The 16,104-nt window shown below is 33.6% G+C and overlaps 1 protein-coding gene across 15 annotated transcripts in view; it reads left to right on the forward strand.

Annotated features, from left to right (window-relative positions):
- CNTNAP3 (contactin associated protein-like 3) overlaps nucleotides 1-16,104 on the forward strand; it is a 237,260-nt gene that overhangs the window by 207,501 nt on the left and 13,655 nt on the right. For 14 of the 15 annotated variants that reach the window (XM_054658845.2, XM_054658840.2, XM_054658842.2 and 11 more), the window contains 3 exons: nucleotides 10,232-10,456; nucleotides 12,030-12,163; nucleotides 13,062-13,149. In XM_054658845.2, the coding sequence (XP_054514820.1) occupies nucleotides 10,232-10,456; nucleotides 12,030-12,163; nucleotides 13,062-13,149 (447 nt within the window). Of the gene's footprint in view, nucleotides 1-10,231; nucleotides 10,457-12,029; nucleotides 12,164-13,061; nucleotides 13,150-13,909; nucleotides 14,127-16,104 lie in introns of those variants that run through there. The other variant, XM_054658851.2, reaches the window with a different exon arrangement.

A 16,104-nucleotide genomic window follows, 5' to 3' on the forward strand; every position in this document is an offset into this window, starting at 1 on the left:
TCTTACAATATTGAATCATCAGAGCTAAAATGTAATTGTGTTTTTAAGTGTCTCTGGGCTGTTATACTTACTATTTTTAGCAGCAAAACAGGCTTTAATCACTATAAAATTGTGTGACTTTCAAAAGAATTTTGAGGATTCATTATCTAGAAGTCATTTAAATTTTCAAAAGGTCTTGCATATGTCTTTTATTAGTCCTGAAGATCTCTGTGCTAACAAATCTCATAGCTCTGGTGCAAATACAGAGCCCTTTTTATATCTCAAGCCAACATCAGAAGTAACCACTCCTTCATGAGCACAAGTGCTGATTTCTAAATCATTCCCAATCCACATTTGCTAAGTGCAATTTGAATGTTATTTTATAACCCAAAATTTTCTTAAGGATAGACATTATATGGTAAGTAAATGGAAAATGGTCCTCCAGTGGCTGGGGCATATGTTATAGATAGATTACATAATCTAATAAGAATGATCTGGATTTTCAGTAAATTCTTTATATTTTATGGAAATGGAAAGAGTGGAGTAGTATTCCAAGACAGTGATCATCACCCAACATTTTCTTTTTATTTACAGATATATTTGGGGGTGTGTGTATGTGTATGTGTGTACTAAACACATTTTTGGAATTAACTTGATATAAAATTAAAATATCAACCTTTCATAAAGTGTTTTAAGAGAAGCTGAAAGCCCTTCAACTTTTCTCTCTCAGAATACTGTAGATACCACTTTGGATTAGCCTTTCTATCCAGACAGTAAATTTGAGAAACATCTTTGGCATAAAAGAACATTTCTAAATTCTGACCTTGAAGGAGGGTTGGTCTTCAAATCACCTTTTCTGTAGTTACTTCAGGAGCTCTGTTTCATGCTTCCTGCAAAGCAAATAGATTTTTAAAGAGGTAACATTCAAATAAAAAACCTGGTACTCTGGCATTTCCAGGCTGGCCACATAAGGAGCTCTGTAAACCCTCTCTCATACGAAACAGGCATAACTAGTAAAAATTATTATTTTAAAAAACAACTATTGAAAGTCTTTAGAAAATGTCCTAAGGAAACACATCAAATGAAGAAACATTTATTAATCAGTAATAACAGTGAGAGTTTGAGGCATTTAAGCCAAGACCCTCTCCCTGCACCTCCCCATCCCTAGCTCAGTATGACGGAAGCTCCACTCTATATGGATATAGCCAAGAAGCCAAAGGTTTCCTCTCTACCCAGGTCCTACTCCAGAGATACTGCATTACCCCAAGATTGGGTGCCAGCATTTCTTGTCATCCCCAGTTTTGTAGGACAGAAGCTCTGTCCACGCAGAAACAGCTGAGAAGTCTGGGGTTTCCTTCCTACACCAACTCCTCATTCCAGGACATAAGGTCTTCAGGTGTGGCAGCTGGAAAATCCTGTGTCCCAATTGCCCTCACTCCAGCTTACTTGTAAGGAACAGTTTCTCCACCAGGAGAGGCAAGGCAAGAAGTTACCTTTCCCACCCTGTGCCCTACTTGTAAGCAGAGGTTTTACTACAAAGGAGCAGGCCACTCTCACTCTCCACAGCTTCAGAGCAGTGAGGCACATTTAACCAAGAGGTAGAGGGAGGCCATGAAAATACACAGCTTGGTAGCCCTCCCCAAGTGAACTGATCTCTATTTGGAACAGAGCATGGATAAGTTTAAGCATAGTGGTATGAAGATATTGGCAGTAAGCAATTAAGAGAATGTTGATAACTCCAAGAGAGTAATGAATTAAGCCAGGGAAGTTTAACAGAGAAAAGAAAAAAGAATCAGCAAACTTGAAGCAAGATCAATAGAGATTATGTATCCTGAAGAATACAGAGAAATAATAATGAAAAAAAAGATCATCAGAGAAATATCAGACATAACTAAGCACACCAACATAAACGTAATTGAAAATACCAGAAGAGAGAGGAAGGATCAGAAAAAAATATTTGAAAAATAATGGTTGAAGACATCCCCAAATTAATAAAAATCATTAATCTAAGATACAGAAGCTCAGTGAAATACAGATGACACAAAGAAGTTTATATCCAGACACATCTTATTAAAAACTTTGAAAGCCAAAGTCAAGAAGGAAATTTTAAAAGCAGTAAGAGAAAAATCATATATACAAGGAAACGCCAGGATCAACAGCTAACTTCTAATCTGAAAGAATGGAGGCCAAAGGACAGTGAGATAACATATTCAAAGAGATGAAAGAAAACCATTGTCATGAAGAAACTTACACCCAGCACAACCATCTTTCATGTTCAGTAGCACAGGATGACTGTAGTTAACAATAATTTATTGTATATTTCAAAATAACTAGAAGAGTGGAACTGGAATGTTCCTAACAAAAAGAAATGATAAATGTTTAAGGTGATGGATATCTCAGTTACCCTGATTTGATCATTACACATTGTTTGGTTGTATCAAAATATTACCTCTACCCCATAAATACGTACAACTATTAGGTATTCATAAAAACTAAAAATTAAAAAAGATAGTAAATATATCCCTACTTACAAAAAGCAGAGAATTCACTGCTATTAGCCTGCATTAGAGGAAATAACAAAGAACGTTCCTTCAGGTTGAAGGGATATAACCCAGACAATAATCTGAATCTATACACAAAAAACAAATAGCACTAATAAAGGTAAGTGTGCAGGTAATTATAAAAGAAAGTATAATGTCATATTTCTTACCCCTTTCAGTGCTTAACTATTTTAAAAAGCAATGTATAAAACTATAATAGAGAATATACAAATATATAATGTATATATTTTCATTGTTGGGCCTATAGAAATATATTACAAAAAAACAGCACAGAGGAGACAGATGGCAGCAAGGCTGTACTGAAATAAGGAATAACACCAAATGGTAACATGAGTCAGAGGAACAAAGAAAGAGAACTAGAAATGGTAAATAAGAGAGTTTATAGACAAAGTCTATAAATATTTACTTGATCTTTTTTCTTTTCTCAGATTTTTTAAAAAGAGAACAAATTATATAAAATAATAATGGGTTTGGTATGCATAAAAATAGTTCCAAAAGAGAAGAAATAGAGCTATGTAGAAATAACTTTTCTAAATCTCACTTGTATTAAGTTAGTGTAAACCTGAAGCAGATTTTTGACAAGATATATATAATGCAAGCTTAGAGCAATCACTAAAGAAAATAAAACATTGTCGTGAAGTATATTAAAAGGCCTATATACCAAAACCTAGTAGGATTTATCCCAGGATTTCAGGAGTGGTTCAACAAATGAAAATCAGTCAACGTATTACACAAGATTAATAGAATGAGAGGGGAAAAAAACATGATTATCCTAATTGTTGCTGAAAAAAAAAATTTAACAAACTCCATTAACCTTTCATGATTGAAAAACAAAAACACTCAATAAACTAGGAATAGAAGAGAACTTTCTCAATATGATAAAGGCCATATATGAAAAACCTGCAACTAACATCATACTCAATGGTGAAAGCTTCTTCCGTAAAATAAGAAACACAACAAGTATGCCCAGTTTTACCACCTCTATTTATCATAGTACTGGAAGTTCCAGCTAAAGTCATTAAGCAAGAAGAAGAAACAAAAGGCATCCAAATTTCAACAGAAGGGCTTATCTCTCTCTCAGATTACCTTATCTTATATGTAGAAAACTCTTCAGAAAATAAAAGCTAAGAGAAAATAAATAAATTCAGCAAAGTTGCAGGATACAAAATTAACACCAAAAATTTGGTTGTATTTCTCTACACTATCAATGAAAAATCTGAAAGTGAGATTAAGGAAACAATTCCATTTGCAATATCATCAAAAAGAATAAAAAACTTAGGAATAAACTTAACCGAGAAGGTGAAAGACTTAGACATTGAAAACTATAAAACGTTGTTGAAAGAGATTAAAGAAAGAACTAAATAGATGGAAAGACATTCCATATTCATGAATTGGAAAACTTGAGATTATTAAAATGACAATACAACCCCAGCAGATTCAATCTAATTCTTATTAGAATCCCCAAAGCGCTTTTTATACAAATGAAAAAGCCCCTATCAATATTTAAATAAAATTTGAAAAAGCCCAGAATAAGCAAAACAATTTTACAAAAGAACAAAGTTGGAGGATTCACCCTTCTTGACTTCAAAACTTACTATAAACTACATTATTCGAAACAATGTGGCACTGAATGAGGATAAACCTATAAATCAATGGAATAGAGCTGAGAGGCCAGAAATAAACCTACATACATACAGTCAATTGATGTTTAAGATAGTCTTTGTCAAGATCATTCAGTAGGGAAGTAACAGTCTATTCAACATAAAGGTAGGAAAAGTGGATGTTCACATGCAAAGATTGAAGTTAGACCCTTACCAAAATTAACTCAAAATGAATCAAAGTTTTAAATCTAAAAGCTAAAACTATAAAATTTTTAGAAGACATATAGGCAGATCTTCATGATCTTGGATTTGGCAGTGGTTTTTTAAAAATCACCCCAAAAGCACGGGCAACAACAACAACAAAAATAGATTATTTGGACTTTATCAAAATTAACAACTTCTGTGTATCAAAGAACACTATCAAGAGAGTAAAAAGACAATCCACAGAATGTGATAAAATATTTACAAATTATGTATCTGATGGAGGTTCACTATCTAGAATATGTTAATAATTTCCACAACTTAACAACAAAAAGTCTAATTGGACAAAGGACTTGATGAGACATTTCTCCAAAAAGATATACAAAGAGTCAATAATCACATGGAAAGATGATACTCAACATCATTAGTTATTAAAGAAATGCAAACGAAAAGTATAATGAGCTGCCTCTTCAAACCTACTAGATTGACTATAAAAATAAATAAATAAAAAAACAGAAAATAACAAGTTTTGGCAAGAACCTAGAGAAATTGGAACTCTCTTTTGTTACTGGTGGGAAAGTAAATGCCACAGCCACTGTAGAAATTGATTTAGAGTTAACTCAAAATAGTTAAACATAGAATTACCTTCGAACCCAGCAATTCCACTTCTACATATATAACCAAAACAATTGAAAACAAGAACTCAAGCAGATACTTGTATACAAATGTTCATAGTAGCACTAATCACAATAGTGGAAATAATACAAGTGTCCGTCAACACATGAATTGATTAAAAAATGTAGTGTACACATATAATGGTATATTGTTCAGCCATTAAAAGGAATGAGTTTCTGATACATGATACAACATTAATTAACATAGAAGACATTATGCTAAGTGAAATAAGCCAGACCCAAGAGGGCAGATATTATATAACTCCATGTTTACTAGATATCAGTAGACAAATTTGTAGAGACAAAGTAGATTCAAGGATACCAGCAGCTGAGATGAGGGGGCAATGGAGAGTTATTGCTTAATGAATACAGTTTAATTTTGGGATGATGAAAAATTTTGGATATCAAAAGAGGTGATAATTGCACAACATTGTGAATTTAATTAATGCTACTGAATTTCATATTTTAAATGGTTAAGTGGCAAATTATATATTATATATATTTTACCCCAAAGTATAGTGAAATCAAGAAAGAAATTAAAATGTTACACTCCAAAATATCCACCAACACAAAATAATAAGTCAGAAGGAAAGTGAAAAGAAAACAAATGAAACACATAGAAAAAGAAAAAGAAAATGGCAGATGTAAATCTAACTGTATCAATAATATTAAGTTCATCGATTGAGCAATCCAATCAAAAGACAAATATTGTCAGAATGGATAACAAAAGAAATCTTAACTATATGCTGTCTAAGGACATACAATTTAGATTGAAAGGGGTAATTTAGTTGAAAATAAAAGAAGGGAAAACATGTACCGTGCAAAGAGTAACCCTAGAGAGCCAAAGGGACTATACTAATACCAGAAAAAATAAACTCTAAAACAAAAGGTGCTACTAGAAATAGGGAAACTTTTATAATGATAAAAAGTTAATTCCCTCAAAAAGATATAACAATTACAAACTTATATGCAGTTAATAATATAGCCCCAAATTACATAAAGAATACCTGGCAGAACTGAAAAGAGAAATAGAAAACCCAGGAATAAAACCTGGAGGATTCAATACTTCACTTTCAATAAAGGATAGAATAATTACTCAGAAGATTACCAAGAAAATAGAGTTGAAAAAAATAAAAACGCAATCATTCTAACACACATCTGTAGAACACACCACTTAACAATAGCAGAATGTATATTCTTCTCAAGTGTTCATGGAACATATTCTAGGTTAGACAACATGCTACCTGTAAATCAAGCCTCAACACATTTAAAAGGATTGAAATCATATGAAGGGTCTTTTTAAAACACAATGAGATGAAATTAATAACATAAAGAAATTGTGGAATATCACAAATATGTGGAAATTAAACTATACACTCCAAAATCAAAAGGGAAATTAGAAAAGGTTTTGAGATAAATGAAAGCAAAAATACAACATTACTAAAACATATAGTAACACAGCTAAAGCAGGGCTTAGAGGGAACTTTAAAGCTGTAAACATCAATATTTAAAAAGGAAAATGGTTCCCAAATAAAAAACCTGACCTGTCACCTTAAGACACTGAAAAAAGAAGAGCAAACTAAATCTAATGTAAGGAGAAACAGGAAATAATAAATAAAACAGGAGAAATTTCTCAAATGGATAATATAAAAGTGACAGAAAAAATTAACCAAACCAAAAGTCAGTCCTTTAAAATTGTTAACAAAATTGGCAAACCTTTAGTACAACTGACCAAGAATAAAAGAGATGATTCAAATTACTAGAATGACATATGAAAGAGTGATATTACTACCAACCTTACAGAAATAACATGGATTGCAAGAGAATATAAACAACTGTATGTTGAAAAAAATTATGTAACTTAGATAAAATGGACGAATTCCTAGGATGACACTAACTACAAAATTAACACAAACTACTACTTCTGTTTCAAGAAGGAGGAGAAAATATAAATTGGCATATAACAATAAAAGGAATGTCTTAATAATATTAAAATACCACACAAAGTAAAGCCCAGGTCCAGATGGTTTCAAACAATTGATGCTATCAACTATCAGAATATATCAACTATTTAAAAATGTATCAACTATTTAAATAAGAAGTATTAATTCTTCAAAACTCTTCCAAAAAATAAAAGAGAAAGGAGCATTTTTCAACTTATTCTGTAAGGTCAGTATTTCCCTAATACCAAAGCCAGACATAGATATACCAGTATATATATTTTAAATCTACAGACCAATATCATTTAACTAGATAGATGTGAAAACCCTGAACAGAGTATTACCAAAGCAAATCCAGTCACATATAAAAATGACTATACATCAAGACAAAGTGGAAATGATTCCAGAAATGGAAAGTTGTTTTAACAGCTGAAAATCAATTAATATAATATACTATATCTTAGAATAAAGGACAGAAACACGATAGTCTCTACTGATGCAGAAAAGTCATTTGATAAAATCCAACATCCTTTCATGAATTTTTGTTTAAATTCAGTAAACTAATTATAGACGATAACTTCCTCAGTCTAACAAATGGTATTTTTGAAAAACTCATAGCTAAAATTATATTTAATTTTAAAGACTGAATGTTTTTTTCCTAAGATCAAGAAGGAGACAAGAATGTATACTCTCACTAGTTCTATTCAGCATTGTACTAGAGGTTCAGGCCAGACTGATTAGGCAAGAAAATGAAAAAAAAAAAAAAAGAAAAACATCCAAATTAGAAAGGAAATAAAACTATCTCTATTTGAGGATGACATGATTTTTTATATAAAAAAATCCCAAAGAATCTACTTAGAACTATTAAAACTAAAACCAAGTTCAGCAAAAATGCAGAATACAAAAACAATATACAAAATCAATTGTATTTCTACACATTAGCTGTGAACCATCTGAAAATAAAACCAATAAAACAATTTTATTTACAGTAGCATCAAAAAGAATAACATACATAGCAATACATTTAACAAAAGAAATGGAAAACACACTGAAAACTATAAAGCATTGAAAGAAATTAAAGGTAAATAAATGGAGAGATATGTCATGGGTTGAATAATTAATATAAATAAAATACCAGTGTTCTCTAAAGTAATATACAGATTCAGTACAGTTTCAATCAATATCCCACCTGGCTTCTTTCCTGAAATTGACAAGCTGATTTCATATGAAAATTTAAATCATGCAGAATAGCCAAAACAATCTTTAAGAAGAAGAAATTTGATAGATTCACACTGCCCAATTTCTAAACTTACTGTAAAGCAGTATATAACTGGCCTAAGACTAAACAGATAGCTCATTGGGATAAAATCGAAAGTCCAGATAGATACCTCGCCATTTATGGTCAATGGATTTTACAAGAGTGCCAGGACAACCCAATGGGAAGAAGTAGTCTCTGAGACAACTGAGTATACATGCACATGCAAATGAATGAAATTAGACCTCTATCTCACACATACATAAAAATGTACCAAACAGACCTCGATGTAAGAACTAAAACTATAAAACTCTTAAAACATGGGAGAACAAAAGAGAAGATAACCCACAGAATGGAAGAAATTATTGCAAATCATGTCTCTTATAAGGGTCTAGTATTCAAATTATTTAAAGAGCTTTTACAACTGAATAAGATGCCGTTGGCTCACACCTGTAATCCCAGCATTTTGGGAGGCCAAGGTGGGCAGATCACGAGGTCAGGAGTTCGAGACCATCCTGGCTAACACAGTGAAACCCCATCTCTACTAAAAATACAAAAAATTAGCCAGGCGTGGTGGCGGGCGCCTGTAGTCCCAGCTACTCGGGAGGCCGAGGCAGGAGAATGGTGTGAACCCAGGAGGCAGAGCTTGCAGTGAGCGGAGATCACGCCACTGCACTCCAGCCTGGGCAACAGAGCAAGACTCTGTCTCAAAAAAACAAAAATAAAAACAAAAAACCAACAACTGAATAAGAAAAAGAAATTTAACCCAATTAAATAATAGGTAAAGCTTATAAATAGATATTTCTTCAGCAAATATGTGTGAATGTCCAATAAAATCATGAAAAAATAGTTGGCAACATTAGCCAGTAGGCAATCAAAGTCACAGTGAAATACCTCTTCACACAGACAAGTATAGCTGTAATTTAAAAGAAAGATAATAATAAATGTTGGTGAGGATGTGGAGATATTAAAACCCTCATAATTGCTGTTTGGAATGTAAAATGGTATAGCTATTTTGGAAAAAATATGGCAGCTCCTCAAAATTTTAAAGTTGGTGTTATCATAAGATTGAACAATTTTACTCCTAGGTATATATTCCTAAGAAAAATTAAAACGTGTCCATAGAAAAACTTACACGTGAATTTTCATGGAAGCATTATTTATAATAGTCAAAAAGTAGAAACAACCCAAATGTCTATCAACTGTTAAATAGATCCGCAAAATGTGGCACATCCATTACTATTTACATCCAATGAAATATTATTCAATAAAACGCATAAAATACTGATACATGCTACAAGATGGATGAACCTTGAAAATACCATGCTAAGTGAAAGAGGCCAGATTGAAAAGACCACACGTTATATGATTCCACTGATATGAAATCTCTTGAATAGGAACCTCTGCAGAGACAGAAAGTAAATTAGTAGTTGCCTAGGCTGGGGTGTTGGGGAGAAACAGAGAATGACTGCTAGAGGATATGGAGGTTTTTGTAGGAGGGAATAAGAAGGTGCATGGGGGAGGGGAGTGAAAATACTCTAAAATGGATCATGGCAATGTTTGCACATGCCTGCAAATATACTAAAAGACATAGAATTTTACACTGTAATTGGGTCTATTACATGGCATATGGATTATATCTGAATAAAGATGTTTAAAAATTAATTATTTGGGAAAAAATTGGAAACCAAAGATGAGATAAGTCACCTATAAATTATACATTTATACTGAAGAATTAGTTATATGTAAATATAAGATGAGGATGATTTGGAGAATTAAAATCTCTATTAAGTGTTAGTCAATTCTGGGTTATGAGTATATTGGAGTTTGCTACTTTTTCTTCAAGTTGTAGTTTTTAAAAAACTTTAAAAAGTGAAAAATAAAAAAAACAGGAAAGGATTTTACTGTTACTTTATCTCCCAGGATATTTAAGGTTTGGTCTCATTCTCTAAATGTACTTAAAACAAGACCGTTGGACTTACATTTTGTCAACATAACAAAAATGTATTTATCATTTCAGAGATTTCCGCATATTTTGCAACTGGCTCCTCAATGACATACCATTTTCAAGAACATTACACTTTAAGTGAAAACTCCAGCTCTCTCGTTTCTTCATTACACAGAGATGTAACATTGACCAGAGAAATGATCACACTGAGCTTCCGAACCACACGAACTCCGAGCTTATTGCTGTATGTGAGCTCCTTCTATGAGGAATACCTTTCAGTTATCCTCGCCAACAATGGTGAATATCTTTTGTGTAAAGAAAAAGAGAACCCTGAATTAGAAAAATAGGACTGTAATGACATGGGTCTTTTCAGCAGTTAAACTACAAATGATGAGAGAAAACTGTATGCCCTCCAATGTGTTTGGTTTTTCAGTGCCTTCCTTAATGGTTATTATAAAAGCTAGCATTTCAAGATTAAATTAAGATGCTTTTCTCCCATTACATGTTTGATAATTTTACGGAGTTGATATGCAGTTATATTTCTTATTATTGATAGGATGACTTTAATAGTACATGATGACTCAAATTGGTTTTGCAGTTCATTTTGAAATAAGATATCTAGATACATGACATACATTCCCTCCTCATTCTAAGCAAAATAGAGGAGCATTTGTGTGGATGTTATAGTACAACTATATAAAAGCCAATTCCTATAAGCAACAGATAAGTACAGCTGTTCTTTATCTCATCAGTGGCTGAAAAACTAGTTATATCACTTTTATAGAAGAAAAGTGTAATGACAGCCTCTCAAACAGTGGTAATTGGGGCATTGCAAAGTTTTTACAGTTGAACAAGAAGACCAAGCTTTAAGTTTGTTAGGTACACAGCACAAAAATTTCATGTCTAGAAAAAAATCTACAAAATCTCTGATTAGGCTGGACGTGGTGGCTCACGCCTATAATCCCAGCACTTTGGGAGGCCAAGGCGGGTGGATCACGAGGTCAGGAAATCGAGACCATCCTGGCTAACACGGTGAAACCCCATCTCTACTAAAAATACAAAAAATGAGCCGGGCATGGTGATGGGCACCTGTAGTCCCAGCTAGTCAGGAGACTGAGGCAGGAGAATGGCGTGAACCCAGGAGGTGGAGCTTGCAGTGAGCCCAGATCGCGCCACTGCACTCCAGCCTGGGTGACAGAGTGAGACTCCACCTCAAAAAAATAAAAAAAAAGAAAAAATCTCCGATTAACAGGATCTTAGTATAAGCTAAAAGAGAATTACAGATAATGAGGGTACATCTGTGTAGGAGAGGGGTATGTATATCAGAAGATGTAGATACTATGGAGACCTTGTCTCCTGACAAAACCTTTTCTTGTCCTCATTTTTGGATTATGGCAGAAGACTTAAAATAATCTGGCTATAAAAAAATCTTTATGCACATATCAGTAATACATTAAAATGAGCCTTATTAGAAGTTATAATTACAGGAACTGAATGTTGATACAATATTGCATAGAGTTTCATCATTTCATAAATATCAAAGTCATAATGAATTTAGATCTGAGTTCTGAGCTCATATGCATAATTTAAACCTTTTCATTTTTAAATGAAAAGGTTTGGGGAGACTGCTTATTAACAACACATTTAGTCTTGACTTTTAAAATAGCATCATTGGATTCAGAGTCTGGCACAGGAATAGCACTTAAGTAATCACTGTTCCAGGAAAGATAACTATTGGGTGCATCTAAATTGATGCTAAATAGATTCAAAAGTGCTATAAGTAAATAATAATAAAAGTGCTCTAGAATCTGTATCAAGAGTTTTATAAAATACCACTTTAATTTTAAATGCCATTTATTTTTCTTTTTAGGAAGTTTGCAGATTAGGTACAAGCTAGATAGACATCAAAATCCTGATGCATTTACCTTTGATTTTAAAAACATGGCTGATGGGCAGCTTCACCAAGTGAAGATTAACAGAGAAGAAGCTGTGGTCATGGTAGAGGTAATCCCACAAATGCAAAAGTCAAACTAACTAATATTATTATTTTGAGAACAAATAATCTAATGAAAAAATTTGATAATAAATATTAATAGAAGAGCAACCCATTCAGTGCTGCTCTTCCATAAGTCAAGAAGAAGCCAAATATGGCCGGGATCTGGGAGAGAGGAGGTGGTTGTTTATTCTGTATTGCTTTGTTTTGTTTGTTTAGCAATGCAATTCTGTAAAAGGTATTATTAATATTTTACTATTTAAAATATCAAAATATCTTTATTTGTTTTACTTTACTCAATAGGGGAATGTTCTCTAGTTTATCATAGTGACTACTGGTGGAATCTATTCATTGATATTGCAGTGGGAACTTGTCTTATTCTGATTATGAAAGAACAAATACTTTAGCAACTTAAAAACATGGTTTAAAAGCACACAACATAGTTATTAAAATGGGAATAAGTAAGAAAATAGACCTGAGTCACCACAGAGGAAGTAAATTACACATTGTCATCGGCATTGGAAGGAAAATATACTGTATAGAGAACAACAATGCTTGGTTTTATGTTTCAGATTTTCTCCACAGAATGAGTACGTATTTAAGTTTAAAACAGCCAATTCCATCTTTTTCATGGATTCTGCCAATTATAGATCCTTCCATTATGAAGAAGAGTAAAGCCAGCAAGTGGGTACATCGTGGATAGAGTGGTAGCTGATGGCATCATAGGAATTGCTTATAAAATAGCTTCCCCTTCTAAATGATTAATTATTTGAAGGTGGCTTCTTGAGCTTTTGTAGTGGTACTTAAAAGTGATTTATTTTCATCTTTCCTTTCCTCATCTTCCTTTGCTTCCTTATCATTAAAATTGTACTTTCTGTTGATGTTTGCTTCTCATGGGACATCTAATAGGTTCACCAGAGCGCGAAGAAACAAGTCATCTTGTCCTCAGGGACAGAATTCAACGCCGTCAAATCTCTCATATTGGGAAAGGTTTTAGGTAAGTAGGAGAAAGAGCTTTTTCCCAAAAAATCTAAGTGTCATGTCACAAACTCTGGAAGCATTCATCATGCTGAAAGAAGCTCCTTGTCTTACTTGAATAATAATTTCACAGTGAGTGACAATCAAGGTGCAAACTGTACTCTTGCCTGAGTGTACATATAATCATGAGTAAGTGCTGCCTGTGAGATGTGCAAGGGCGTTCCTGGAAAAATACCTCCACACTTAACCTCTCACTTGGCAATCATGCATAATGGATCACGGTATTTTTCTAACCCTTCTTGAAACGTGAAATGTTATCAAAGCTGACACGAAGTTCACAGATTATGTATGTATTAATCAACATCAACACCGGAGACCATCATTCAATGATAAAACTACGTTTGAGTTGAACACGAGAAAAAACTGGTAATCTTATTACAGCAGATGAATACAGTTTTATTTCTCTCTCAAGCCCTGCTTTGCCTGTTGTTTCCATCCTTTTTGACTTTAGTATCTAACAGGAATGGGGAGGCATATTCATAAATATCTATTACGCAAAGTAGAAAGTTACAGTAATTGTCTATCATATTGTCTATCATAACCTGTTGTAAAAGCACAGTTAGCTTTACATTTAATAAAGGAACTGAGGAAAGTAATCTTTTTTTAAAAAAAAACTCATCTTATGTAACTCAATTAAGAAAATGAACTATACTTTAATATTAGGATCAAAAAGTTGAATAATATTTATTATATACATCTTTGTTTCCTTCCAAATAAAGGAGAACATGGAATTGAAGGTGTTAATGTTTTCATTCAAGGATGGTATATTCAAAGGCATGTAACTTACGGTATAAAAATCTACATTGAAATTCAGCAATGAAGTATATACTCAGAAGCAATTGATCTCAGAAAATTATAAATATTCATTTTGCCTGTCCTTGGAGGTAGAGATAATCATCAAACATTAATAAAACACTTCATACTTTGAACAACTGTATTTTAGGATTGGTTCTGCTATACATTTTTTGCCACTCTCACATCATTTAGCAATTATACCAAAACTACAATTTTATCTTTAAATTTGGAATTGTATAGAAAGTGCTTTCCTTAACTTATAGTAAAATAGACCAACAAGTTGGCTAATAGAGAAGCCACTAATTTTACAAAGAAAGTTACCCAAAACACTCTGTTCTAAGTTACCAATATATTTCTCTTGAGTCCCTGTAAATCTTTGATTCATCCCTTCATTTAAAAATATTTGGTGAGCGGCCGGGCGTGGTGGCTTACGCCTGTAATCCCAGCACTTTGGGAGGCCGAGGCGGGTGGATCACGAGGTCAGGAGATCCAGACCATCCTGGCTAACACGGTGAAACCCCGTCTCTACTAAAAATACAAAAAAAATTAGCCGGGTATGGTGGCGAGCGCCTGTAGTCCCAGCTACTCAGGAGGCTGAGGCAGGAGAATGGCGTGAACCCAGGAGGCGGAGCTTGCAGTGAGCAGAGATCCTGCACTCCAGCCTGGATGACAGAGCGAGACTCTTGTCTCAAAAAAAAAAAAAAAAAAAAAAAAAAAAAAACTTGGTGAGCATATGCTATGAATGGTTTATTAAGCACTGAGAAAGCCTCTGAATGAGAGAAACACTATACCTACCCACCCTCACTACACTCACATGTTAATAGGTACATAGGCTAATATATGAGCAATTCTAATAAAATAATACTCATATCCAGCCTAATTTATTATTATGCACCCTAACAATGCCTTAGAAAAAAATGGCCCAAAATCCATCATAATTAAGATGCTGTTTCTGAGCACCTCAATATGATTTTGCCATTTCTGAGTAGTCTTAGTGAATGAAGACCATTCAGATTGACTATCACAAGATCAATTCAGAGTAAACCAATTTAAATATAAGCTTTTTAGATTTTGAATTTTCTATATAGCTTTGAATTTTATCCAAGAGGTAGCTCTAAAGAATGCAAACACCTAAAATACTTTATAATTCAGTAAAGATGATCCATCATAAATTAAGATTTGTTTTTAGATACTTTGGTATTATTGGTATTTTTTCTGTTTTGCTTTGTGTGTGTGCATGTGCACATGTATTTAAACACTTTTGAGATGAGTAGCACTCTGTCGCCCAGGCTGGAGTGCAGTGGCGCAATCTCGGCTCACTGCAACATCTGCCTCCCAGGTTCACACGATTTTCCTGCCTCAGCCTCCTGAGTAGCTGGGACTACAGGCTTGTACCACCACGCCTGGCTAATTTTTGTATTTTTAGTAGAGACGGGGTTTCATCATGTTGGTCAGGCTGGTCTCGAATTCCTGACCTCGTGATCCACCCGCCTCAGTGTCCCAAAGTGCTGGGATTACAGGTGTGAGCCACCGCGCCAGGCCCCTTAAACACTATCTTAAAAATTACATATATATATATATCAAAAAAACAGAGTGCAAAAATGGAAGATGCCTTTTTGTCTGCTCCCAAAAAGTAAAAAAAATTAGCCTGTAAACAGTTGCATATGAATACAGCTGAGCTTATATACCTTAGGAGGTATACATTCTAGGCTGAAGAAAAGAAAACCCACTGAAGGACTATATTTCAAATAGAGCTCTAGATATGTAAGAATGCCAAATAGTTTTGGTAATTAAATATTTCTGGAAATTGCCTTTTGAGTTTTGTAAGGAGATGTCACATAAGACATACAGTTTTAACATTTAAAATTCATCAACCTATGTATTTTATATTACTTCTGTGCTATGGTGTTTGTCTCATTTAGAAGAAATGGTTTATGTTGGGTCTGGGATTTGATTTTACCTGATTTACGAGCTAGGAAGTTAACAGCTTTTAACTGTTTTGTGGATGCTGTCCTGGTACAGAGACAAAGGACCCTATTACTCATGGCACGGCAAGCCTCGTGAGCAGCAGTTCATTTGCATTGTTTTCCCTTGGCCCTGAAGCCTTATGGGGCAGTGA

Source organism: Pan troglodytes, chromosome 11, assembly GCF_028858775.2.
Source record: "Pan troglodytes isolate AG18354 chromosome 11, NHGRI_mPanTro3-v2.0_pri, whole genome shotgun sequence".
NCBI lineage: Eukaryota > Metazoa > Chordata > Mammalia > Primates > Hominidae > Pan > Pan troglodytes.